This window comes from Magnolia sinica, chromosome 2 (assembly GCF_029962835.1).
Source record: "Magnolia sinica isolate HGM2019 chromosome 2, MsV1, whole genome shotgun sequence".
Taxonomy (NCBI): Eukaryota; Viridiplantae; Streptophyta; class Magnoliopsida; order Magnoliales; family Magnoliaceae; genus Magnolia; species Magnolia sinica.
In genome coordinates, this window is record NC_080574.1 from 95,024,436 (window position 1) to 95,052,279 (window position 27,844).

At 39.1% G+C, this 27,844-nt stretch overlaps 1 protein-coding gene across 1 annotated transcript; it reads left to right on the forward strand.

Moving 5' to 3' along the window:
• The first annotated feature begins 330 nt into the window (after window positions 1-330).
• LOC131237280 (E3 ubiquitin ligase BIG BROTHER-related) lies at window positions 331-27,448 on the forward strand. The gene is made up of 7 exons (XM_058234971.1): window positions 331-704; window positions 807-1,116; window positions 1,639-1,679; window positions 26,008-26,049; window positions 26,134-26,255; window positions 26,373-26,481; window positions 26,956-27,448. Exons 1-7 carry the CDS (start codon window positions 522-524, stop codon window positions 27,007-27,009), a joined length of 861 nt encoding a protein of 286 aa, XP_058090954.1. The 5' UTR covers window positions 331-521; the 3' UTR covers window positions 27,010-27,448.
• Window positions 27,449-27,844: the final 396 nt, after the last annotated feature.

The following is a 27,844-nucleotide window of genomic DNA, read 5'->3' on the forward strand; positions in this document are numbered from 1 at the left end:
TCATCCAGGTCTGACCTAATCGACAAGGTGCATGTACTGTGACCATTACAGTGGGCCTAAGAGGTCTGTAACAGTAGACATTCAATTACCATCGTTTTCCTGTGGTGTGGTCCATCTGAGATTGAGATCTGCCAAGTCCTAAAATGATCTGAAAAAATGGATGGACAGAGCGGATAAAACACATACATCAGGGTGGGCCCACATAGCACCGACCAGTAGGCAGGTCCAAACGGCGTCCGAAATTGCCATATTCGAGGTTTTCTCAAATGTATATTTCAAATATTTCCAAAACGTGCGTACAGGAAGCATATATACGCGTACAAATCCTAGTCATAATACCTTTTAGGATATCTGCACCTTCGCTTCTCCCACGGCTTTTCGAAAAAGGCGTACCTACGTTCCTCATCCCTTTCACTTCTCCTCGGCTCCTTGCAACTATATTTCCACCAAGATCGAACATCTCCTTCGATCTCTTTCTCTGATCCAAGCTTTAGGCTTCTCTTCTCTCTTTTCTTATCTAAATGGAGAACGCCAAAGAATCTAACCATGGCGACAAACCTAACGAAGAAAACCCTAACCCTAACTCCGAGTCCGAACCGGAACCCGAATCCAACCCCTCATCTCGACTGCCTTCCCGCGCGCCCTTCACCAGCCTCAGCCAAGTTGATGCCGATCTAGCCCTCGCCCGTACACTTCAAGAACAGGTTCGATCCGTTATTCTGTTTAGGGTTTGGGTTTTCTTGAATCAGCTCCTTTTTTCATTCTCTGTCTTTTTGGTTGATTGGGTTTTGTTGCTTATGGGCCAGGAAAGGGCGTACATGATGCTTAGAATGAATGGCGGTGATGGAAGCGATTATGGAAGTTCTGATAGTGGTAGTTATGTTTATGAAGATGAAGCTGGTGATGATCCGAATGATGATGGGAATAACGCTGGGAGCATTGATGATGGTGAAGATGCATTCGATGTGCATGGACGGGCCCCGAGTGAGGATGAATTGGGTGTGGAGATCGACCCGTCATCATTTGATAGTGATGAGGCATATGCGAGGGCCCTTCAGGATGCAGAGGAGCGAGAAGCTGCTGTTCGCTTGATGGCCCTTGCCGGCATCAATGATTGTGAGTTCCCTTGAACTATGGTATTTTAAATTAGACAAAATCTGGTTGGATTGCATGGCATGAATTTCCATGACTGCTGCACTACACTTGCATTGGACACCATTAGCACCTGAACCGTTTGTGGGATGGGTTCTACTGTGGTTGGGCCTTTGTAGATGATATCACCAATTGGGTTGTCTTATCTATCCTATCTGATGACTTCTAAATGGATTACAGCATGGGAAAAGCTCGCCAGGTGGATCTGTAGGATAATCCAATCTGTGCAATTTGTGGAGACTGGTCTATTTATTTGGGGGGCCCACTCAATGAATGACCTGGATCATGGAAAATGCTTGTTCCACTTTCTTGGTTTGAGTGCAGCACACCTGACAAGGGATTTGGTGCAATGCACTGAAGTTAGTTTTCCCTTTTCAAGTTAACATTGTTTTGGGTTTCTAAGTTGCTCTTTTCCACATGGGTGATGTGAATCATTGTATACTTATATCTGCTATAGATTGAATTATTTGAGTTTGGTGTTTTAAGGGGAAGCGGATGATCCGGAGGACCATGGTAGTAACTCTCAGGTATTAATGTTTGGATTTTAATTCCTTCAGTCATTAGTTTTGGAGATTCAATAACTTTTGATGTTAGTACATCCCTAAAATCAAGGATATGTGGTTTTATACTATACTTGTGATTTTTGTCCTTTATCTTTATTCTTTACTTCTCTCTATTGCTATCTTTTACATTTCCATTGATGTGTAGCAACTAGCATTGGTTTTCAATGCATGTGTGTGTGTGTGTGTGGCAACAGAAAGAATTGATTAAAGTAAGAGGGGTGAGATGTGAACTGCATCAAGGCAGTGGATTGGAGTTCCCTAAACAAAGAGAGGGCTGGCCTATGGACCCCTTTGCAAGAACATCCTAGTACAATCGGACTCTTGGGGCATGGATATATTTAATATCGAAGGACCAGGGCTGCATCTTTAGGTAATTTCGGATGAACGCTAAATTCCTAGTCGGAGGTGACTTCTGGAAGCCCAAGCAATCGCAGAGAATGAGTCCCTTCCACTATGAGAGATCTACCCCCTTTATTTGCAAATGTTTCTGCTTTGGTTGTAGTGGCCAACACTTCCCCACAGTTATTGTGATCGTATCCTGCTGGTCCCAACAAAGTGAACTTCATCGCAGCATACTCATTTCAAAGTATCATTATTGTTATATTTGGGCCTCTTTCAACTTCCAATTGTTATGTACAATTGCAGTTCAAAATATGGGTCTCAATTTTTTTAATCAAAATGATGAATGAATAACAATGGAATGGAGCATGTAATTTTATCTAAACAGCGATTTAAAAAAACTTAAATTTATTGACAGCATGAGATTGAAGGAATTTACTAGCTGCTATGGTCTTAAGATAAGCTTTTGATTGCGTGGGTGATTTGAAGTTATTGACCATAATAAATTTATCATGCTAAAATTTGCATATTCAATGTGTTCAACATGTAGCTATTTCTTATATGCTTCTCATATTTGCTCACCTTTCATTTGCAACTAGTCCATGATCAATGTTGGTGCATGCGTATTAATTAACCGAGTGCATTCTTATATGGGAGATTGGTATATGAGAGGTAGATGATGCATGGGAACCGGATTCTTTATGAAAACTTTCAGTTTCCTTTAGATCCTACTCCATCTATCATCTATCACTTCTGGCAGCCTTTTTCAAAGTCTTCACGTCTTATGACTGCAAATTCCATCAGACAACATAGCCCATGGGATTATTCAAAGCACCCTTTGGTGATATTCCTTCTAGAGCATCTGGCCTCTATCATTATAGAAGCCAATTTTGAATAATAGCTATGGTTTTTGGCTAGGACAAGTTGATGCAAAAGAGTTTTAGGGTCCTCCAAATTGCAAAATCAAATGAGTAGAAAAGGAGTTGGTTCACTGACCTCCACTCTTAAACACTTGATTCACATGTTCATTATTATTTTTCACTAGAACTGAAGATGGTTGATTGTGAGCACTTTATATAGGAAAAAAAAAGCACAGTTCTTACATGACATGGAATAATTTTGGAATTATGTTGTTGTGGTAGCCTCCCTTCCTTTTGATGGAAAGGTTGGAGGACTTATCGGAGAAGACTCCCTCTTTTTCAAGGACCAAATTCTACTATCCCTTTCATACCTTGGAATAGAAACTCCTTTAAGAATTCCGAGCAAGTTGGTAAGAGGTAGTGTTTTAAATGTCAACGATATCAGCCGATATATCCCATGATATATCTTGTATCCCACCTGTGTGATACGAAACGCACAGGTAGTGTTGATATATCCCACCTATTTGATCTAGTGAGCATTTTCAATTTTCGGTCCATGTTTTTGTTGTAAATCATGTTAAACCAGTGTCAAATGGTTACAAATATAAGACTCTTCATGTTTTCCATGAAAATCGTGGATTTGGAACTTCGAATTTGAGATTTGGGGGAGATGGTTCAAGTTGTGGAAAATTGAGAAAAATCAATATTTCTCAATTTCTCACAATTCAATTGCAATCTTTGTATCCAAACACAATTAAACATGCAACCTAATTTAGTGATTCTTCTTTTGCTTTTGAATGTATTGCTTGTGTTTCCATACATGTCTTTTTATATTTATAAATTATATGAATAGACTTTGAATATACTTGCATCAGTTTAGTTGGAAATCACGTATATTAGGACCCCATGCAAAAGAAACCCCTATTATGTGTACTTTTTTTTTGTAATGTTTTGGTTTCTAAATGTGTATTGATGTCCTTTTCAACAATCCCTAAAGTTTCATTGAAAAATTCGACCAATTTCCCAATGTTCCCATGTTTCCCGACAATAACGATACATTACGTGATGTAACCGATATATCCCATGCGATAACCGATATTTATCTGTATCCCAAGGGTGTGATACTTTACACGATAACGATATTTAAAACATGGTAAGAGGTAAGCTCCAATCTCCCGAAAATTTCATTTGAAATAGAGTCTCGTCTCCACACCATATGATCCCCCAATTGACTCAAACAATGTTGGAATGGGATACATTTACTATGAACTAGTCTATATGAAGTGCCATAGTGATGTAGAGTGGAGGATCACCACATGAACGGTCTTACCAAAGTTGCACCTCTCACTTTGAATTGAATCCTTATTCTTCACGTCATTGTTTTGGATAGTCTTGCATATTCTTGATTTTGACGATAATGTGTAACTAGAAGCCAAGCCATCCAATTTAACTCTCTACTTGCATCTAATAACTGATCTAGTCTGGTTACATGGAAAAAAAAGAATCTATATGAGAACTTTAGCTTGCTTTGGGATCCACACAAGTCACCGTTGGAGAAAACACAAACAAGTTTGTCAAGATAATACTTTTTTATACACTTCCATGTTGGTTACATCCAACTTGTGCACAAAAATTAAAGATTTCACACTTGTCCCCTTCTACTATGGAGGGTTTATATTCATCATTTTCAGAAGGTTGTGGTTTTAGGATTTTAATTCATTGGTTAATTAAATAATTTTTATCAATGGACCATTGGACTTCGTGGCATAATTAAATAGTTATTAAGTTTTTTTTTTTAAATTTATTTATTTATTTAAATTCTTGCAAGTAGTTTTTTTATTAATTGGTAAGCGAAAAGGATTTTATTTATTTATAAAGCACCAACAGTTAGGAGAAAACTCTCCAACACATAAGAGTTGAGCAATTTAGATTTAGACATTATATAGTAAAAGGAGGAACATGGTTGTGCTACTCATGATAAGAGTCATTTGCCGATGAAGTTAAAATGTTAGCAATTACATTTGCTTCCCTATGTATGGCAAGCCGACCATCTAGTCATCTTGAGCAGGAGGCGCTGACAATGATGGAGGGGAGCAACCTGCCATGATGCTTGAGTCTACTGTGAAAGAGCTCAGATAGTAATTAGTGATTCCTCTTATATTTCTAGGCATGCAATATGGTTCGCTATTAACAACCCTAGGTACAATCCATAGCATTCAACTACTTCAGTTGAGTGGTGTTGAAGTTTAGAGGAATAAGCTACCACACCCATCTAGATAATCTTTGATGATGCCTCTCACTCCTAAATGGGTTGACTAGTTTGTTGGTCTATCAAAGCTGAGCTTATGGAAGCCCATATTGGGAGTTCACCATTTAATGGGAATGATGCGAGGGCTGGTTATGTAGGTGCGATCCTGATGCCAATTTGTAAGCACATGCATCTTTGATTGGTTGAAGGTAGCTTTGGTTGGGAAATGGTTGCAAAATTTTGAGACTGCATGGGAGCTTTCCCATATAATGGATTCCATGCTTAGGTTTTGATTTTAGAAAATGTTCTTGTTTCTTACAAGCTAGAGATGCCATAAGAGCATGGGGGAGCCAAATGATCTGGAGATGGGCCTTTAAAGTGGCGGGTACGATGCTAGGTGACAAATGCTTGAGGTATGTTGGTTGACAAGGTGTGAAAGAGTTGAATCCAATGATTCCAAATGTGTCGGTGATGTAGACTCCACACCATTCAAAGTATATCAACGCAGGATGCGTGCATTATCCGTGTCAATGTGGTTAGATGACGGGTACAGGTTGGTTCTCTAGAGGTTGAAAGCTTTATACGTGTTCGTGATATGTTGAAGTTGCTTAAAGGAGACATTTGGACCGTTGGATCGCGATGATGGTGTGATCGGACTGTTAGATTGTCACAATCCACCTTCATTGTGCCACCTTCATGGCGCTATCATTGGGACCCATTGGGCATCTTGAATTTGAATTTAGTTTATGAACATTTGATTTATCTAAGTTTTGACACTGTGTACACAATTTATGTGTGAATTTTTTATTTTTTATTTTTTTAAAACTTTTTTTAGTAGGGGTATCTTGATCATTTCATGTAATTACGAATTTATAAGGGTATTTTACCCTAAACATAAAGGATGCTATGTTATGTTTATGAAAAGAAAGAAAACTCTTGCTTCTGATGATTTCGTCTTCGACTTCCAGTGATTGGAAGAGGGCGTGAGGCCCAGGGAAGTGATTTCTTATCCTCTACTTCTCTTTCCTTTATTTTCTCAAGGTATTCTTTTCTTTAAACCTATTTTTTTTTCCTAAAATCTTTAGATCTAGAAACTAATCCGATTTCTTTTTATCTAAATTATTAGATCTTGGAAGATTTTCATCCTCACATTTACATATTTTGACCTTCTTCAAATCCCATCACCCAAAGCCTTAGATTTAAAGAACTATCATTTTTTTTTTTTTTGAAATTTTCAGATTTTCCAATCCAGAAAATCCCATTTTTTGGATTAGAAAATCCACTTGTATTGTTAAACGGACCTATTGCAAGACGAAAGTCCTATCTTTTGTCGGATCCGATTAAATTCAAATTTTAAAGTTCAATACTACGTGTTTGTGGTGGAAGGTCATGATGATTGCTGCATTCACTTTATTTCATTCTTGTGTTTATGATATATAAGGTTGATTTTATTTATTTATTTATTTGTAGATTGCATAAATCTCCCCCTTTCAAATACCACATTCATTTAAGATTGGATTAGGCCATCCTACATCAGTTGGATAAAAGGGCAAGAGATGAAGAGGTGGTTACTAGTTTCAGGGTGATTATAACATAGGGGGCACATATCATCCACTTGGATATTTTTCCGTTGAAGCTAGTCTTTGGTCATGATTCGTTGGTGGAGTGCTCGGCTAAGGGAAAATTTTATTTTGGGGATGCATGGATAGTACCATGCACTTTTCCAAAGGTGGGGCTTCGAATTAGCTGGTACATGGCTGTCCCTGATGATCAGTCAATAAGTCAATTTAACTGAGAATGTGCCTGATGTTGTAATCTTTCAATGACACAAGTAGTGGTATGGGTGGGTTTAATGGGGCTTTGAAGGACGTGCTGGTTTATTTCCATGTCCCATAATTTGGTGATAGTTATTGGTTCCATTGTAAATTAATGGGCCGTATGATGTCTTTAACATATTTAGTGGGGTGGCATGAGTTGATGGCTTTTAGGTTTGATCTTAATGGGGTAATATAAAAATAGGCACCAGGGCATCAAGCATCATTCCAAATGTGAACTTTTGAACGTTCTCCAATGGTCGACCCTTCTCCAATGGTCCAATGGCCCAATGGCATTCTACGTAAGTTGGACAAAAGTAGAGTTAATTCCCTTCCAAATTGCCAACGCATGCTTGGGTGGCATGTGGGTGGCGGGACCCGAGTTTCGAAGATGTTTTGCTTGGGCTACTTACCCATCTCGGAGAGTTTTGCTCCTTTATAAGGTGTCATCTGAGCTTATTAAAAAAAGGTTAGTTTTCTGAAAGATTATGAATCCCCACGTTGTCATCCACTAAAGGCTTGCAAAGAGTAGTCTTGCTAATGGCATTATGAGAATGTTTGGTTTGATTTGAGTGCCATACATGAATGACATATTGTAGTTGGTGAAAAACTGACATCCAATAGTTTGGCATTGAGCTCATGATGGCTTTTATTAGGGTTACATGACCTGCAATGGATAATGATAGCACCTTCCATCTTGCTAATTGGTTTTTTTATTCAATCAAGAAGAGGTTGGCTATCTTGGCTTTTGATTCTTCCAATTTAAAGAGGGATGATGGGTGGTCTCCTCCAATGGCCATGCCCAATCTTGCTTGATGATTCCTGCTTGGCTGATTGTAGGCAAGGTGTCTAAGGCTTTAGCCTAGAGGATAAACAGGTACGAGGAGAGAGGGTCACCTTGCCGGAGGCCTTTGGATGGATGGAATGGTTGGTGGTAAATAGTTAATATTTTTCCTAGTTTGTTTTGTGGATATTTTTTTTCCTAGTTTGATAGCAAACTTTAGGTCACAAGTTCCATTATTGGTTTCTAGGAACTTGAGGGATAAGTACTTTTAAAGGAAATAAAGGAACTTGAGGTATAAATAATGAGCTAGAGGCCTTTTTAAAGGAAATAAAGGAACTTTGTTCCATTATGGGAGTTGATGGTCCAGATTTCGTTGCAGCTTTAGTTTTTTGAATATTCTCAATTTCAATTGTAAGTATGAATACTAAAAAAGGGAAGAGGTGATATCTTTTAAGGGATATATTCTATAAGGTTCATGAAATGATTTGTCAAGAAAGCCTATCAATTGATGCTTAATGCATGCTGTGATGCTAAGCTCATACTAGTCGAGATGCTAACCCTACATGTGGTATGAATGTGATTTTAGGAATTCATAATTTCCTTTAATCACTATGCTCATGTTATTCTTTGTGGATTATGCACTTGGGCTAGCTGTTGTGGTCCAACCATCATGATTTACATTGATAATTCTTTTTAATAGTTCATTAGCCTCCTCTGAAAGGCTCCATGACCATTTTTAAGGAAAGCTAAATTGATGAGCTTAGATTCCAAAAACGTCTTTGATTTCATTCCCACCCACAACCTACTGAACAGGCCATTAATGCCAATCTCCAACGTGCCCTTCTGTCATTCCTTAACGTGACATAGTGCCAAGCAAAGAAGAAGTCCTCTACTAATTCCAAGATTACCCAGAACATGCTTAATAATGCACTCCACATTTTCTGTGCTTCATAGCAATGCATGAATAGGTTGTCAATTGTTTTTGCACCTTTCATGCACATGACACAAATATTGGGTAGCGCCATCAACCTTTTTTTGTAGGTTATCCACTATTAGGACCTTTCTCCCTAGAAGCCAAGCAAATGCCAACACTTTTGGCGGGACCCCATATGACCAAATAAAGGAAGTACAATTGCAACTCATCCTCATTGCCACAGGGCGGATCATATTGTGGAAGGATCAGACCTAGAATTTTTTGGATTTTTCCGCCTTCCATTGCATTTGTCTTGCATTTCCAATGTTGGGGAGCAACTTTGGAGGATCCCTTAAAGCTTTGCGAGGTCTTCTGTTTCCTCATCGAGCATATTTTTCGAGGGGGGAGACCAAATGATCTTGCCCGCATCTATGGAGAAGCATTGGGAAATGGGCATGTTTCGTTTCAGTGATAAGTTCGCTAGCTGTGGGAACATATCCCAAGTGGCTTCTCCCCTAACCACACATCCTTCGAAAATCGAACATTTTCCCCATTACTAACCACATATTTGATCCCCTTGTTGAATGTACTTTTGTGGTAAAATTGACTTCCGGATGTATGACAACCTATATAGAGATGAGCTCTTGATCCCCTACCCTCCATTTTGGCTTCCATATCTGCTAGCAATCACCTTCCTCCGCGGATTCTTTTTCCACCTCAAACCTCCACAACCATTTCCCCTCAAAAAGCCTGGTTGACTGACTCAAAATCCCAAATGTTGGTCCCTCCCTCTTCACAGGGTTTGCATACCTCGCGCCTTCTCAAGAGATGAACCTTTCCCTTTTCCTCCATCCAAAGGAATACCCGTCTCAATTTGTCCAATCTCTAAAGGATAGATTTGGCGCATTTGAAGAGTGACATAAAGTACAATGGCGTAATTGATATACTAACTTTAATCAACATTAGCCAGCCCCTAGTGATATGTATCGGCGCTTCCATCTCACGAGCTTTCTGTCAACCCTTTCCACCACCATGTCCCATAAGTGCTTTGCCGGTCTCCCAATAGAAAGGGGAAGCCCAAGATACGTTGAGGGAAAGAGACTTGTCTTGCACCTAAAAGACTGCCGCTGTCCTTTCCACCTCTTCCTTTGTAATTTGGATTCCCAACATCTCACTCTATGTTAACTTTCAGACCTGATACCATCTCGAAGTATCTATCCTTTTTAAGTTGTCTGCCATGCTGATGTCCGCATCACAAAACAGAGTATTGTTGGTAAACTGTAAGTGGGATATTGGAGAGCTCCCTTTCGCCACCTTAAATCAGCAAATGAGATTAGCCTCTTGACTTTTTTCCGACATTCCAAGCGCGTCATTCACCACCAAAAAGAGAAATGAGGATAATGGGTTCCCTTGTTTGATTCCTCGCAAGCTCTTGAAGAAGCCTTTGGGGGAACCATTTACCAGCATAGAGAATGAAGCGGATCGGATACATTCACGCATTGAACCTCTCCATTTAGGCTCACATCCCAATTGACACATCATGCAATCCAAAAAGTCCTAGTCGATGTGATTGTACCCCTTCTCTAGATCCAGCTTGCACACTGCCTCTCTCCTTGTGGTGAGTGTCCACACACTCATGAGCTATGAGCACGCTATCCGCAAGGTGTCTTCCTTTAGTAAAAGCACTTTGGCTCCTTCAGATGACTCTTGCAAGAACCTTCCAAAATATGGATGCCAGGGTTTTCGTTAGAATTTTATAGGCCCCATTGACTAGGCTTATCAGGTTATAATCCTTCAAGCTTGCAACGCTGGTCACCTTTGAAATAATGACAATGAAGGACGTCCCTCAAGGATTAAGTTTTTCCTCCATTTTTTCCAGGGTTTAGATACCTCAGCCCAATCCACTTTGTGGTATTTGAGCATCTCCTCCTTTCCTTGCCTTGTCAATTAAAGTCCCCTTGGACCCTCTTCAATCACTTTACCCGTTGGGCAATGAAAAAGCTACATGAAAAAAGCAAAAGATTGGAGTGAGTGGCTTTTAAGTAAGGTGATGCACTTGTCCAAAGAAGAATTTGGTTTGCCCATCAAGAAAGGTTACCTTTCTATGCATTCAATAGCAGGATGCCATTGAGCTTTGGAGGATTGCCCACACAAAGAGGTAGGCGAAGTTCGTTAGAAGGAAGATTCCAACCTTGCCTCTGGAAAGAGCTGTGAACTTCCCTGCCCCTCCATTCTAACCCATATCACCTCATTCTTGAGAAAATTGTCCTTGAGCTTTGAGATTGGCTTATAACATCTCAGGACCATATTCAAGTTGTGAATTTGTTCCTAGATGAATAGTGTAGTTAGCTAACTCTAGAAGGATACTTGAAAATATGCATGAGGCAACCAATATCAATGATACAGATCAATCCTTCAACTCTACCCTTCTAAATTGGTCTACTTGGAGCCTATGTTTCCTTCAGCCAATAAGTTTGATAGAGGGAAGTCAAATACACAAATAAATTTATTAGGGCCCTTTCTCTTGCATAGATGCTTGTTGTCTACACAGTGCTTTCTTCCATCATTTCACTAGCCTAGAGGGCTTTTGTTTTTGTTAGGAGGAGGCAGATCCTAGAGGGGGCACTTGTGAGTCTGTGACCCACAAATACATCAATTCTTGCGAGAAGGGCAGCCGGGTTTGTATACAAACTCTATTAGTGCAAGCTTATGATAATGTTGTCTATTAATTCACTGTTCAAAAAAAAAAAGTTACCCTGCAAATTCTCAAGTACATGTTGACTGTTGAGTAGAGTGGCTTTGGTGTTAATAGGGGATGGATCAATGTGGGTATCATGTCTGCCTCCTTTTTCCTGGCCAACTGCTTTCCAAAAGGCTTTAAACAATAAACCCAGCTACTGATTCCCAAATTGTCAAAATCAGATTGCATCCAGCCCTTGGAAACCAAAATCCCAGCTGCTCCTTACTTTACTACACTTAAGCCACATCCACTATTAAACCGTCTGCCCACAAAGTCAATTAAACAGCACATGACTACCCTTAACTTACCCCTAAACCTGTTCCAAAAGTGCACAAATTCTGTCCTAAATCAGTCTTAATACGAGCCCCAATTCAACCCCAGTTGTAGCCATTATACAATCCTGAGAATCAGCCTTAAATCCTGTTTACACCTACTTCTACCTGTCCTAACCCTGTCCTATAAATCAATCCCTGGGCCTAAAAACTTCCCATATCCAGTCTATTCGGTTCTCTCCAGATCATAGTTGTATCCAATCCGACACTTGGGCATGGAAATTGGCTAAAAACTGTCCAAGGAGAACATGCCTCAAGAGGAGCTTGCTGCATAACCCAGCAAGTTAATTCTCTATCCCAAAGATTCAGTGAATTAAAGGAGGTACAAGATTGTCACTACGAAACAATGAACAATCAAAATATGGTGTTGGTGTTGGACCAATTGTTGAAGGCTGTTAAAATAATTGGAAAGGGGCTTGGAGATAGAGATTAGAGGAATCATGGAAGTTGTGGATCAAAGTCAGCCAAGGGGAGACATGGGGACAAGTTGATTGCAAACTGGCTATGCCTCTTTACTTCCATGTCCCTTTTCAAATGTCTACAATCGGTTATGCCTGGGCTGAAGAAACATAGGCGAGATTTCATGTTGAAAGAGGTGGAGGAAAAACAGAAATTTCATCTTCTCAAATGGGAAGAGGAAAGGGTGGTTAGCGAAATGAACCCGGCTTTGCTAGGTAAATGTCTACGAAGTGTTGGTACAAAAGAAGGGAGGTTGTGGCGAGAGGCAATTGCTAGTAATTATGGAGTCTAAGAATGGGATTGGTGGATGAACGACTCTTCTCTTTGTGGTGCTTCAAGTTTGTGGAAAGCGATCTTAGTGCGACTCCGAAGTTCAAGGAGGGGGTGTCATTTTCCCTCGGAGGTGGTGGGTGTATTCGTTTGTTGGGAGGACACATGGTGTGGTGAAAGAGGTTGTGGTGAGAGGTAATTGCTAGTAATTATGGGGTCTAAGAATGGGATTGGTGGATGAAGGACTCTTTTATTTATAGTGCTTTAGGTTTGTGGAAAGCGATTTCAAGTGTGACTCCAAAGTTCGAGGGGGTGTCTTTTTCCCTCGCAGAACAACCATTGTTCTCATAGTAGGAGTGGTTTTGTGGAAGAATTGGTAAGGTCAAGGTGACTGTGGTGGAGTGGACTTCCATCTTGGAAGCCGTAGATGATTGCAATCTTTATTCTTTGATGGGGTTGTAATTTTTTTTCCCTTCGCTTAGCTTTTGCTTAGATGGGTTCTCTCAAAAAAAGTTGTCACCTTTCAAAAAAAAAAAAAAAAAAAACTAGTAGAAAATAACATTATCTTCTAAGCCTTATCTTAGTTAATTGGGGTCAGCTATGTGAATTTTGTTCCATGTGATAAAAAATATTAATTAATAAAATATGATTTAATTCACTGATTTTTAAGAAATAATGTTGGGAGAAATGAACCCGGCTTTACTAGGGAAATGGCTGCGGAGGTTCGGTACAGAAGAAGGTAGGTTGTGGTGAGAGGTAATTGCTAACAATGTTTGAAATATTGGTATCACATTGTATCACGCACTTGGGATACATATACGTATTGGTTATCACATGCGATATATCATTTGTATCGGGTAATTTATCGTACTTTTTGTGAAACACGGGGAAACATTGGGAAAAAGGTTGAATTTTTCAATGAAATTTCAGGGATTATTAAAAAAAAGATCTTAACACACTTTTAAATCATAACATTTTTTAAAAAAAGGTGCACATAATAGGTTTCCTTTGCATAGGGTCCGAAGCTATGCACTGTTTGACTGAACTAATGCAACTATATTTAAATCAAATGCATAACATTTATAATTGTAACAAGACATGTATGAAAAATGGATGAACGGAGTGGATTTTGAAATTGCGTGGATTGTCTACCATGGTATAGGCAGAAGTTTGGCGGAGCTTAGAATTATGGCTGAGGCCTAGATGGGAGGTGAATAGGACCACTTAAAATTATGCCTAATTAATATAATTTATTAGTTAAAACTAATAAGGCAAATTAACACTAAGGCTTTTAAGCTAAAGTGGGTCCAATCACATAGACTACAAAAGATGTAACAATTAACCAACTAGTCTATAGAGATAGTGAGCTTGTGTGTGCTTACAAGTTAGGTGCCTAGCATATAATTCATATGATTTAACTAATTAAACACAAGCATGAATAGAATTGTGCTCAAATAATAATCACAAACACAAGCATATATAGTGGTTCAATTTCCTTACTCTACACTCATTGGATGCACACCCCTCGAGTGTATCGGTATTCACTATCTTATGAGTTTTCAATAGGTTCACCACTGACTTTTACAATGATTTCTCTTAGGTTAACCACTAACCTGTACACTCCCGTGTCGTTTTCCACCTATGTCAGTGGCTCCCGCAAGATACTTTAGTTGATATTCTATCGGCTAACCAACAACCACTAACGGTCCTAATCCAAGGCTCTACGTACACTCCCACTAGAGGCTTCACAAGGAGACTAACATATACACACTCGTGTCCAGTGAATTTAGCCATGTACAAGAGCCTAGGTCTTGCACAATAACCTTTTCGAGTTTGGATCACAAACTCTACACTCAATCCTACGCAAGGAAAGAGTGTGGACTATAAAATTAACTTGTCGGATTGAATCTCTTTTGTAGCGCCTTCTTGAGATGCTTGATCAATGTTATCCCATGCTTGAATCAACTTCTCAATTACTCTCTCGATTGTTGATGCCAATGCTTCAACTCCTACGATCAGTTGCCTTGCATATGATGCCCCAAGGAGGTGAACAAGGTGGTGGGAGGATGGTGAAATCTCCTAAAACTAATGGATAGTTGTTTTCCAAGAGGGATTCACCTAGATGGGTGTTCTTGGGGATTTAAATAAGGATTTGACTATATTTTCATGTCTAATCTCTATAACAATGGAGAGATCAAGTTCATCTTCATAATCGAGGTTGGAATCCTCATTAGAGTGATAAAGTTCAAGAAGAAGACTTAAGCTCTTTGGTTTAGAGGCTTAGAATGAAAGATATGAGTGGAGAATCACCTAACTTCTATTGCACAAAAAACCCATTCAAATGCCCAATGCCCTTCTTTTTTTGACAAATCCTAACTTAAATCCCATAATCCTCGACAAAAATGCAGTTTCCTTTAAAAATAATTATCTTCGAAAAGAAAAAAAGGGGGTTTAGGTTTTTCTTACATGATATGGGGATGTCGACAGCGACCCACCAAATCTAGTTGAAAGCTACCTCAGACAGTTCACAAAGGTAAGAGAAATTTTTTTCGATATATTTTTTAATATACATACATATACATATATATATATATATATATACATATATATGTATATATATATATATATATATATATATATATATATATATATATATTGTAATTTCTGGATGAGAAGAGATGTCAGGCATTGTCATGCAATATATTGTTGATATCGCATGCTATTTTGCGATATCTTGCGATTTATCACATGATACGCAAGATTTCGTGATTTAAAAAAAAAACATTTCTGAAGGCCTTCTGAGGGGTTTCGTATAGCTGGCCTGTGATAACGATAATATTGGCCAATACTATCCATATTATGAACATTGATTGCTAGTTATGGGGTCTAGGAACGAGGGTGGTGGATGGATGACTCTTTTCTTTATAGGGCTTTAGGTTTGTAGAAAGTGATTTCCAGTGGGCCTTCAAAGTTCAAGGAGGGGTTGTCTTTTTCCCTAGGAGACAGGGGGCATATTCGTTTTTGGGAGGACACATGATGTGGTGAAAGACCGCTTTGGATGGACTTCCCCATGTTAGCTCATCTATCTCTAAAAAGAAGTGTAACAATTGCTCAATGTTTTTCCATGAGGGGAGATATTGTGGTTTGGTGCTCTTCGTGTCAAAGGGATCTTCTAGACGAGGAAGTGGGTGACTTTGGTAGGGTCCTAAATCAATTGCATGGTTCTCATCCTGATTTTGGGGAAGAGGCATGCAATGGTGTGGCATGTTTGCAAGTCAGGTTGCTTCTCGGTTCCTTCCTTCTACAGACTACTTTGGAAACTACAACTGGGAGAGCAGAGGGTTTGTGGATATTACCATTGGCATTATGGTGCTTCTTGAAGGGATGCTGCCTTCGTTTGGTTGGTAGGTAGGAAGAAGAGGGTTCTCACTATTGATATCTTCAAAGATGATCATTGGTCCTCTCCAACGTGTGTTTTGTGCATGAATGATGTAGAGTCGGTAAACCACCTTTTCATTCACCGCCCTTTTGCTTGAAGTGTGTGGGTTTGGGAATCCTTCCTCACTCCTTTCTTGGGTGATTTCAGAATCTATTGAAGACCTCCCTTGTTGGCCTGGCATTGTAGAGAGGGGGAAGGATGACAAGGTGATTTGTTCTAATGGTAGTTCTCTGGGCTATACGGGGGGAGCATAACTATTATTCTTTCATAATAGGAGTGGAGTTGTGGAAAAATTGGCAAGGAAGGTCAAGGTGGTCGTAGAGTGGGCTTCCGACTTGCAAGTTGTGGATGTTTGTAATCTTTATTCCTTGATGGGGTTGAAAATTTTCCCTTGCCTTAGCTTTTGCTTTATAGGTATTAATGTTGCTATTGTTTATATTATTGATAATGTCAACAATATTATTGCATTTACCAGTGTATTTGTTTCAAAGGGCTATCGTCCATCTCGTGATATCAAAGATATTAGATATCATGTGCTATTGTTGACTGCATCAATAACTAATGGTGTTGATACATGAATTTTAGTATTAAGTCAAAATGAGCTCCCACCTATTCCAACGGAACCAAAGTGCCTCATCAACTTAGCTCCAATAGCTTTGCGCTGAATTATGACGTCATCATGTCGCGATGAGGAAGTAGGATACCAAAGAAAGGCTCTGCACCCCACACAGAGACGTCTATGCTATAAACCAAAGAAAGCCACTTGCAGAGAGACCCACGCCCATAGGCACTAAGAAAATCGGGCACACAACCCTATAAATACCCTTGCAACACAGACAAGGAGAAGACAGACAACAAGAAGAGAGACAAGTACATAGTACGACAAAGAGGAGTGAGCAAGACTTGAACTTTGGAACCTTTTGGCGTAGACGCTCATAAGTCTTGCCTAAACCTTCCACCCCCTACACTGGGATGGCCCTGGGCCATGTGCTAGGGATCCCAATGAAGGAAGATGCTTTGCGCTATACGTTGGGGCCTCACAACGTAAGCCTTGATATCAATCGCTATTGAATCTAGCTCTGCACCTAGGTGTAGACCAACCAACAACTTTGTGCATAGGCGTAGAGCTCTCCTTTGGCCTATAAGATGACTATAGGCACAGGCAGTCCATGACAGGCCTCTCATACGACCATGCTCCAAATCATGCCCACACTCTCCTCTTATGATTGGTGCTAGGCACATAAGGCCTCATCACCACATGGTGAGAACTAGAGAGCCGTCTCTTATTCATCCTCGACATGTGAGCCCCCACAACATTGTTGAGACAATCGCTCGTGTACGCCAAGGTCATCACAACCCTCTTGATTCTAGACACCGAAAATTAAGAACCAAGGATCAAAACATGTCTTGGGCCGTGCCATAGGACTTCCACTCTAGTTTTACCTTTTAATTAAGGGGTTTCCCTTGAGGGATGTAATTAAGGGCTAGTGCCAAACCAGGGTCTGGAATATAAATGACCCCAAACATTAATGAAGCCACTCAGCTCGACTTTCTTTGGGTGCATAATGTGTAAACGTTTGCATTTACGAATAGACATGATTTAAAATACTCGACAATCTCTCAAGGATAACAATGGCTCCTCAAAGCAATTAAGTGGCTCTAAAACCCATTTATTAGGAATTATCTCTTTCTAATGCCTCCTGCCTAATCGGCCATCTGATGCCACTGCTTCTCAGTTCTCATGGTCTAACCCATGATTGCCAACCACGACAATATGAGACATCATTATCATTTCAAGGTGTTTGTTTAAATAAGAATCGGGGCTTATAAATCAAGAGTCAAATATATTAGTAAAGGAAATTGTAATCATTACATTTTTACATTATAAAACCACCATTTTTACAATGATTTCTGGGTGAAACAAAGAATGGTAGCAAACTCATCATTGTTGTTAAATGTAGGTGATATCACCACACAATTATAGGAGTAAGTAATCATTACCCATTTCCAGCCATTTACTGTTGTAATTGGAAAACCAAACAACCCCCATAGATACTTCTTCATTTGCATCTCTGGCATATTGGACTGGGACTCGTCATGACTTTTTCTCTCGATGCTTGCTATCCATACAGACTTGGGCAGGCTTCCTAACTGATTCTTCAGATCTATTGAAGTCTTTCTCAAAGTCTCTCCATTCCAACCACATCATCTTGACCTTCTTTGATCCACAGATGGGTTCTTGAGTCAGGGGCGTTCTTGACTAAGCAACATATTGCTGCCACTTCCTAACAAGGGTAGTTATATGAATCCCCATAACAATCATACAGTGATGGGTAAGATTTGGGTGATATGAATATGGTTCAGAACAGTATGAGGCACATGATTGTGGATAGTAATAGCAGTGTGAAGCATAAGAATGACTGCTTCTTGGATGCATCTCAACAGGAAGTAGGGAAGGTTGAAGGACAGGCCATGGACTGCAGGTTTGTATTAGACATGGGCGGGATATTGGTCTAAACTCTTGAGAATATTTGAGTTGTTTTGGACATGTTATGATTGGCAGGTTTCAGATTGGCTGCGAGTGAGTTGGATTGGTATAGGTTGAGCTATTCTAAGGGTTGATAGTGGACAGATTTTTGGGACAGCTGAGGGAGAAATTTTGGTGTAGCTTGGGGCATTTTAGGGACAGGTTATAAGACTGTAAGGACATGTTATAGGAAAGTTTTACATGTTAATTGTGGACAGGTTTAGGATAGGATATTAGATGGATTTTCGGGCATCAAGTTGCGATTGGAGGTGATGTGTTGATCATTCTTGGAGGGGCTGGAAATTATCAAAATCTCAGCTGCAGGGTTAGAGTGGAAGGCTGTGGTATGGTGTAATGTGGCATTCAGTTGGCTATACCAAGGGTGTAGAGGCTGTTGATTAGGGTATTGGGGCTATGAAACAGGAATTAGATGCAGGTTTTGGTCTTGGATGGTTTGAATGATTTGCAGTTGGGTGCAGAAGGCCTATTAAGGGCCTTTGCATTCAGAGTTAGGGGTGGGATTTTGCTTCTTTTTCTTTGCTTTTTGGAAGCAACAGAATTAGGTTTGGAGTTGCTTAACAGGGTTGGGAATGGACTGCGGAATTTGTGAGGATTTAAGATTGTTGACGTTGCTGTTTGAGTTAGGGTCTGTGTAGGGTTTGGCTGTAGGGCTGAGAATGGGATGTTTTTGGACAGAGAAGGGCTGTAAATGGGTGTGGGCTAGGGTTTTACGTGCACGAAGGACTGCAGCTAGGTTTTCATGAATATGGAAAGGTTGCTCTCTGGGTTTTTGTTTACATAGGAAGATTGAGGATTAGGGCTTCAGATTGGGTTTTTTGGCTGCAAGAAAGGGCTGGATTAAATTTAGGGCTGGATTTAGGTTTAGATCCGGATTTTGGGTTTTCTGCTTGGAAGATTGTTAGATCTTGTTTTAAAGGTGGACTTAGGGCATGAAAGGAGAGGTTTCAAGCATACAAGTGGAGTTTGGGAGCATTTGAGTCTAGGATATAGGTTTAGGCACCCAACAAGGTTTGGGTGAGCAGCCATCACCATGGGTTTTCTCCCTGCAGGTGTGGGTTCAATTCTCCTCCTCGGCATTACCCGATACATGTGGTTTTGGGTGATTGCGTGTATCTGCATGGAATAGTCTCGCCTCAAAAGGGATGGGGACACCCCGTCTTAAAAAAATGATATAGGTTTAGGCAGCTTCTGTGATGTGGGATGGATGAGAATGAAGAGAAAATAGGAGTGATTTTTCGTACAAGCCACCCAATTCAATGATTTGATTGCTTCCAACAAAATTATTCTCCCTAAGGTCACACTTCCTTATTCGAATCTATCATTCTTTTTTTTTTTTTTGAAATTTCATTCCAATCTATCATTCTTCGGGTGCATAGCCTTAAAAATCTCTAAATACAACTCTAAGGGCCTGTTTGATTTTTTAAATCCTTGGTAAATACCTGGTAAATAAGCAATTATTACACTTTCACTCCGTTTGAAAATACGCTGGTATTTCCACTTTGAAAACAGGTCCAAAAGGGCTGGTTTAAATGTGTGGGCCCCACCTTGATATATATGACATATCCATGCTATCCATACGTTTTGCCAGAACATTTTGAGGCATGAGCCGAAAAATGAGGTGGATCCAACCAAGGTGTTCCGTATCTGTTATGATACGCCCGTAAAGGCCGATATGTATAGGTAACGGTCATGACTGTTACACGATACGAGGGTGAAACGGGGTAGTTAATTTTTGGGACTGTATCTGCTGTTACAGTGGTCGCAAAGGCCATTACGGGGCATAATGACAGTTACCCTCGTAACAGTTGAAAAACGGCTACTTTTTTTTCCTATTTAAATCCATTTTTCTCCCCCCCTTTTCTTTTACTTTTCTCATTCCAAAAACTCTCCTAGATTATTTTACAATAGATTTCGACCACTCTTACCCTAGTTTTAAATATTAAAATTGTAGGTTGCAGTGATTTGAGCAAATAGAAGATCTGATGGCCCTTTTTTTTCAAAAAATTGAAAAAGTAGTATTTATTCAATTTTTCTTATTTATAGTTTTAATGCTTGATTGTGATGTGTAAACATTAGATACTTATAATCACGTTCACAAATTCACTAGACAACCTGATACAACACTCCCACCAAAGAGTGGACTGCTACACTACCATAAACATGTTCGAAACAAAAAATGAATGCATATTTGGAATATTTACATTAATTTTGATTTTTTAAATATTTTTTTCAGAATTTTTTGGACTAAAGAGAATTTTCAACCATTGCGGTGGTCATAACAGTCGTTACATCCCCGTATCGGCCGTTACAGCCGATAACCGTATCGGTAATGGTGGTGACCGTTACGGTCACCATTACCGATACGAAATACCTTGGATCCAACACTCAAGTGGCCCACACCAAAGGAAACAGTGGCCCCCAGAAGTTTTTAATGGTAGGTGTTCAGTTCCCTTTTTCTTATGGTGTGGTCCACTTGAGCTTTGGATCTGCCTCGGTGCTCATGCCCTAAATTCAGCTGGTATAATGGATGGATGGTGTGGATAAGCCACATACATCACAGTGGGCCCCACATATATTTCGCTTATGTGTTCAGAAAGTAAGCCCATCAAATCAAGCATTGGGAACCATGTGGTAATTACTTAAGGAAATAATCATTACCCATTTACGAGGTATTTACGGTGGATTTGGAAAATCAAATAGGCCCTACATGTAAGGCCACTGAATGCTCTTAAAAAAAATAAAAATAAATAAAAATAAATAAATTTAAAGACATCTTGGTTGTATGCTTCTTGTGATTGTACTCACACTATTCCAATCGATCATTCATCAACTCTCCTTTGCAATATAGCCTTAGGTCCTTATATACTCCAAAATACAAAAGATAGTTAAAAAGAGATCCTATAATCTAGACTTCCGAAGTCTTTAGCAGGAGCTGATGGAGGGCAATGTGCCTGCCATGTAATTCTTTCACCGGTTGGATTGGTCGAGCATTCTACATCTTCTTCTTCTTCTTTTGGCAATTTGTTTCCTCCAAGATGGCTTGCATTGCTTCTTTGATTTTAGAATTGCTTACCTCAAATGTTGGATTGGTGATCATTCTTTCCTCCCTTGCTCTGGATAGGCTTCCCAATTTTGGTGCATCTCATGATATTAAAAAACAGTTACGCAATGGCTGTAACGTAACACTAATGGTGGGACATGGTATGCGATAAAGGGTTATAGCACTTGATCTTAAAAAGTGGCTTGTAATGGGCCTGTAACGGCCATTAAGGGGTCCATAATTGGCTGATATGGGGCTAATGCATTTTCTTCCGTAAATTTTTTTTTTTTGACTGCTATAGGGTCATCACGGCCCGTATCATGACGGCCACAAGGCGGGCCATTATGCCACCATTACCGTTATTGAATACCTTGGTGTGTTGTCCCTCTTATCCAAGGTGTGCCAAAACGGTTATGTATCGGCCGATACGTAACGGTAACGGTGGGAACCGTTACGCGTTTCGGGGTCTATCGGCCGATACCCGATTTTGTACCCGTATCGGCCGATACGGGCCTGTTACGGGGTGTAACGGCCGTTACGGGCCCGTAACGGTAACTTTTTTTTTTTCATTTTAAGCTCTGCTTTTGCTGTTTTTTTGAAACCTCTTGCTTCCAAACTGTTTCTCACTCCTTTTACTACTAATTTCGACCAACCTTTGCTAGGTATTTGAAAGAAAAGCACATTATATTATAGATTTTTTTGAATCAAAGCTCGGTGGGCCATTTTTCAGAAATTCGTCAAAAATAAGTATTTATACTTTTTTAAATATGTTTTGTTGTTTTAATCATGTCATATGATGTGTTAATCATAGTAGAACATGTTAATGTGCATGTTACAGATTTGGGGTGCCATTTAATATTTTTTTATATTTTTTTCTATTTACGCATGAATTTTGGCCCCTTTTTTTAAAATTCGAAAAATCAATTTTTAATGGTTGTTTTGCTGTTTTAATGATGCCATTTGATGTGTTAATCATAGTAGAACATGTTAATGTGCATTTTATAGATTTGGGGTGCCATTTTATATTTTTTTAATATTTTTTTCTATTTACGCATTTATTTTGGCCCTTTTTTTGAAAATTCGAAAAATCATTTTTTAATGATTCTTTTGCTGTTTTAATGATGTCATATGATGTGTTAATCATAGTAGAACATGTTAATGTGCATTTTACATATTTGGGGTGCCATTTTATATATTTTTTATATTTTTTTCTATTTACGCATTTATTTTGGCCCTTTTTTTGAAAATTCGAAAAATCATTTTTTAATGATTCTTTTGCTGTTTTAATGATGCCATATGATGTGTTAATCATAGTAGAGCATGTTAATGTGCATTTTACAGATTTGGGGTGCCATTTTATATTTTTTTAATATTTTTTTCTATTTACGCATTTATTTCGGCCCTTTTTTTGAAAATTCGAAAAATCATTTTTTAATGATTCTTTTGCTGTTTTAATGATGTCATATGATGTGTTAATCATAGTAGAACATGTTAATGTGCATTTTACCTATTTGGGGTGCCATTTTATATTTTTTTAATATTTTTTTCTATTTACGTATTTATTTCGGCCCTTTTTTTGAAAATTCGAAAAATCATTTTTTAATGATTCTTTTGCTGTTTTAATGATGCCATATGATGTGTTAATCATAGTAGAACATGTTAATGTGCATTTTACATATTTGGGGTGCCATTTTATATTTTTTTCTATTTACGCATGAATTTTGGCCCTCAAAAATAATTGCAAACACCTAAATGTAAGATATTTTCATATTACATTCATTCTAATATATCTATCATTGATAGTAGATAGTTAGAAAATTAAATATATGAATTTTGTAGTCAAATTCAGGTTATCTGGTTCATAAATTCATCAGACAGTCCAATACAACTTCTCACCAAATAGTGGACCGTTACACCACCATAAACATGTTCCAATTTATAAATGAATGCATATTTGGAATGCTTAGAATATTCCGGATTTAATCCATATTTTTTCATATTTTTTTGGCAAAAAAAAAAATTTTGCTCCGTTACGGGCCGTTTATCCGTATCGGTTTTGGAGGTCACCGTTACGCCAACTGATACCGATACGGGACACTTTGCTCTTATCACAAGCTTAGGATTTGCATACTTTGATTGTCATTGGGGTAGAACCAACACATCCATCTCATCTCAGCTTCCGCGATCTCCTCCCTTTTCGTCAATCCAACCGTCGATCCCTTGCTTGTTGCATTAACTAATCCATTGATCCTTGTTGCATTAACTAATCCATTGATCCGTTGATATATTCATCTATCAATACACCAATGGACTCTCTCCATGTATTCTCTTGGATCGTGCATTGAAAATTCTCAAATTTCTAGTAAAACTTGAGCATCTCAAGTTTTACATGATAAGCATGGTCATGACCCTCAAATGGGCATCTCTTCTACCATGAGGATGATAGAATGCAACATTGTTGGAACCTGTAGCATCTGGTTCCAAGATGTTGCTACCTTCTTGCGCACGAGGTTGAGGAGGCACTATTTGATGTTGTGTTGAATTGTCAAATTATCCAATTGATTGAAAATCTTATGGAGCATTTCCCCCAAATGAACATATCTTCTTAGTATTTCCTCTATGACATTCCTCTAGTTTCCTACTACTGGTCTCATACACACCCATGGATGAACATGCTCTGATGCCAATTTGACATGGTATGGATGAGGAAGAAGAAAAGAAGAGAAGAATGGGTTTTTGCACAAGCCACAGAATTACGATTTTGATTTTTATGGTTTTCTCCCTTAACTGACACCTTTTCTTCATTCTAATCTATCATTCATCAAGTTCCCTTTTCAATAGCCTTGGACATCTTTATATAGGACAAAATACAAAAGATAGATATAAAGGGATTTTATACATCCAGACTTCATTAGTTGTAGTTTGAAATCATATCAAGATCCCTGAAGATGCTAATATCCCAAGATAGAAAACCAGTAATGACTAATGACATGTAAGATCCTATTAAAGACCACCTCCTTCCCCCTTGGAAAAAGAAGAACATCTTTTACTATATTAAGACTAAAGAATCAAACTGCATTAATGGATACCCTTAAAAATCTCTAAACACAAATCTGTGAGCCTACTGAAGGAGCTGTAGGATCCGTAAATTGGATATATATTTTTTACCCTTATCATCATTGCCACGCTTCTTGTGATCACACTTGGTTGCCCTATTACGGGAAAGAAGGGTAGATAAAAAGAATAAAAAGAAGCAACCGCCATGGACTTGCTCCAAGAGCAAAACTAGTGCAACTGCAACCAATGTTTCAAACTGAGAATATGGATTTGTGTATTTCACAAATTGAGAATTTGGATTTGTATATTTCAAATATGGATCCAGTCTTGAAGAACCTCATAAGATGCAGCAAAAGTAAGAACTGTGGGTTGATACCCAACAGGCTATTAGCCTGGATTTAAATAGCGGTTTTGAAGTGTGACTTGCTATGGGTCCGAAATTGGTACCACTTGTGCCATATTGGCTAGCTTTGGTCTAGTGACTCGCTTCATTTAATAAAATCGTCATCTTTAAAGAAGCATGTTACAAAACAAAAAGAAGCTGATTGCAGGTGCCCCTCATCATTAAAATGAGGCTGACTGTCCGAACAAGATGGAGGGAGGGATATTACAGAACGAACAAGAAGAGTGAAGATACAGAGATTCTTATGAACCACAAAAGCAAAGGAATAAGCTTAAATAACTTTCCCAACTAAATGCTAAATTGAATTAATTGTGAGATGTTAGGCATATCTAAAGCCAATGGAGATGAATGCCTTGACATTACCCCCTTGGTTCCTACATCTGTATGTCCGTTTTAATGCACATTTGATACATCTTTACATAGTTCTCTGCTTTTTAACATGCAATCCTGCATACAAATATTCTCAATTGAGTGCAATCCAACTTACAGAATAGGTTATAAGATTTAAGCAGATGGGGTATGCAGGTATGTAGTATTATAATACTGTTATTTATGAGTTTGTAAGCCACGGCAGGGAACTCTTATTGTCTTAAACTTCTAAGAACAGCTATAAATATGATTCTTGCAGTAGATAAGCAAACAATTGTGAGGGAACATTCAAAAGAAATAGTGTGAAGCAGGGAAATGTTGATGGGAAACCAGAGAGGAAAGGTTGGTGAGAAAATCAAATTGAAATAGCTTCAACTTTTATGGTGAGAATCCAGTGAAGGTTGTGCCCCAGAAGTCTGTGCACCAGCTCAGATAATTTTCTCCAGGGTTCTGTATTTTATATCTTGGTGTTTCTTCCACTCGGCGAACGAAGGAACTGAGCGATTGTGTTTTGGAGTTTTGTTTTCTCGATGACATAGGACAGTTATTTTTGTTCACATTTTTGATTTGTAAAATCTACAGAAACCTTGTTCATAAAAGAAACATCTAATTTTTATTGGTTGGGATTTTGAGTTGTAAATATGCTTCTCACACATTTTTGTCTTTTATTTATTCAGGATACATGGCAGGAGGTTGATCCCGACGAGTTGTCATATGAGGTATGCTGTCATCAGTATATCAATGGATTGCTGTAATCCTGTGTTGATTTAGTTTGTTGAGAATGCTTCTTTGTATTACCTCAGGAATTGCTTGCATTGGGCGAAGTCGTTGGGACTGAGAGCAGGGGGCTTTCCGCAGATACAATTGCATCTTTGCCTTCAGTTAATTATAAAGCACAAAGTTCACAGGATGGAAGCACCGATCAGTGAGTCATAGCACTTAGTTATATATATACATGCATACATACATATATAAAAAAATATTTATGATTTATATTTAATCTTTGATGATTTGGGATGAAATCTCTATGAGCATATTGCAGGTGTGTCATTTGCCGGTTGGACTACGAGGATGGTGATCCGCTGATTGTGCTTTCATGCAAACATTCATACCATTCAGAGTGCATAAATAATTGGCTTCAAATAAACAAGGTATATCCTAAGCACTTCATTATAAATTTTCATTATTTCACTGTTTAGGATCCCCATTGTGGTCTGAATTGTTGTGTCCAATCTCTATATTCACATTGTCAAGTGTATGCGACATGCATAGTGTTTCCAGGTCATTCATTGGCCAGAATGGGTTTTCAGTGCATCTGTTTTTTTTTGCTTGAAATTTCCTTAAGCATTCAACATCGCTGAGCTTTTTAATTTTTCTCTGAATCTCTCTCTCTCACCCGCGTGACCACTTCCTTTCTTGCATTCAAGGGCTTCATTGCTCATGTGCTTTCTCACAATCTCTTTAGCTCTCGTTGTGTTAGGCAGCATCACCAGAGTGCATGGAGTGTTAGTAGCTTTTAGGGGGCGGTGTGTGGGGGTGGTTGGGAGGATTACGAGAATCTCTGACCACTAGTTTATATTTTTCTATCATTTGGGGGATACGACTTGGTGTGCTTTTTTGGGCAGGTATGTCCTGTTTGCAGTGCGGAGGTTTCCACTTCAGAAAGCAGCCAGGGATGACACGATGGACAGGCCTTTTTCTATAGTGGTAGATATGACTGCCCTGCTATCTTGTGCTTTCTTTCTTGCTCTGCGTTAAATTGGATTGATATACTGGGGCCCATTTATTTGCAATATGTATTTATATACATATATACCTCTCGAACTTTTCTTTTACACTTCCCTCATTAAAGTTCTTGAGCTCCAGCAAAATTTATTTGGAAAACAGCTTCCAGTAAGGGTGGCAATGGGCTGGGTAGCCTGCCTGCTTGACCTATTAAGCTCAGCCTGGGGGCCGGGGCTTGGGCCTCTCATGTATATGCCAATCAATTTCAGGCCGGGCTTTAGATGAAGCCATTTAGATCTGACCTTGTATGTACGTGTGTTATTTTCTACTAATCTGTAGGCAACCATCTATCCTGTGGACTGTTGGTTTCAGCCCTCAAAGATGTTTATTTTTTGTGCATATGTGGTCCACTTCATGAATGGATAGATTAGGAAATTTCAATGGCTGGGTCAGATCGGATCAGTTTAGGCCTGACCCAACTATTCTTTTGGGTAGGTATTGGGCCCTAGGGCGGCTGGGTCTGGGCCTAAACTTGCCTTGTCCAAACCCAGGCCATTGCCCACCCCTAGATACGAGGCGTGGGCTCCCAAGCTTAATTGTATTAGAGCTTCTCTCTGGCCATAATGGTGGGAGAAATGGTTGATTCATCAGAGCATATGATAAATCTTGTGACTGCAGTTTGTTCACGTATATCCCACGAACAATTTTGCCTCATTTGTGTAAAAATGATCCATCGGTGCACAATTCATTGGGCCACCAAATGAATGACATATGGATCCTTGAATGTTG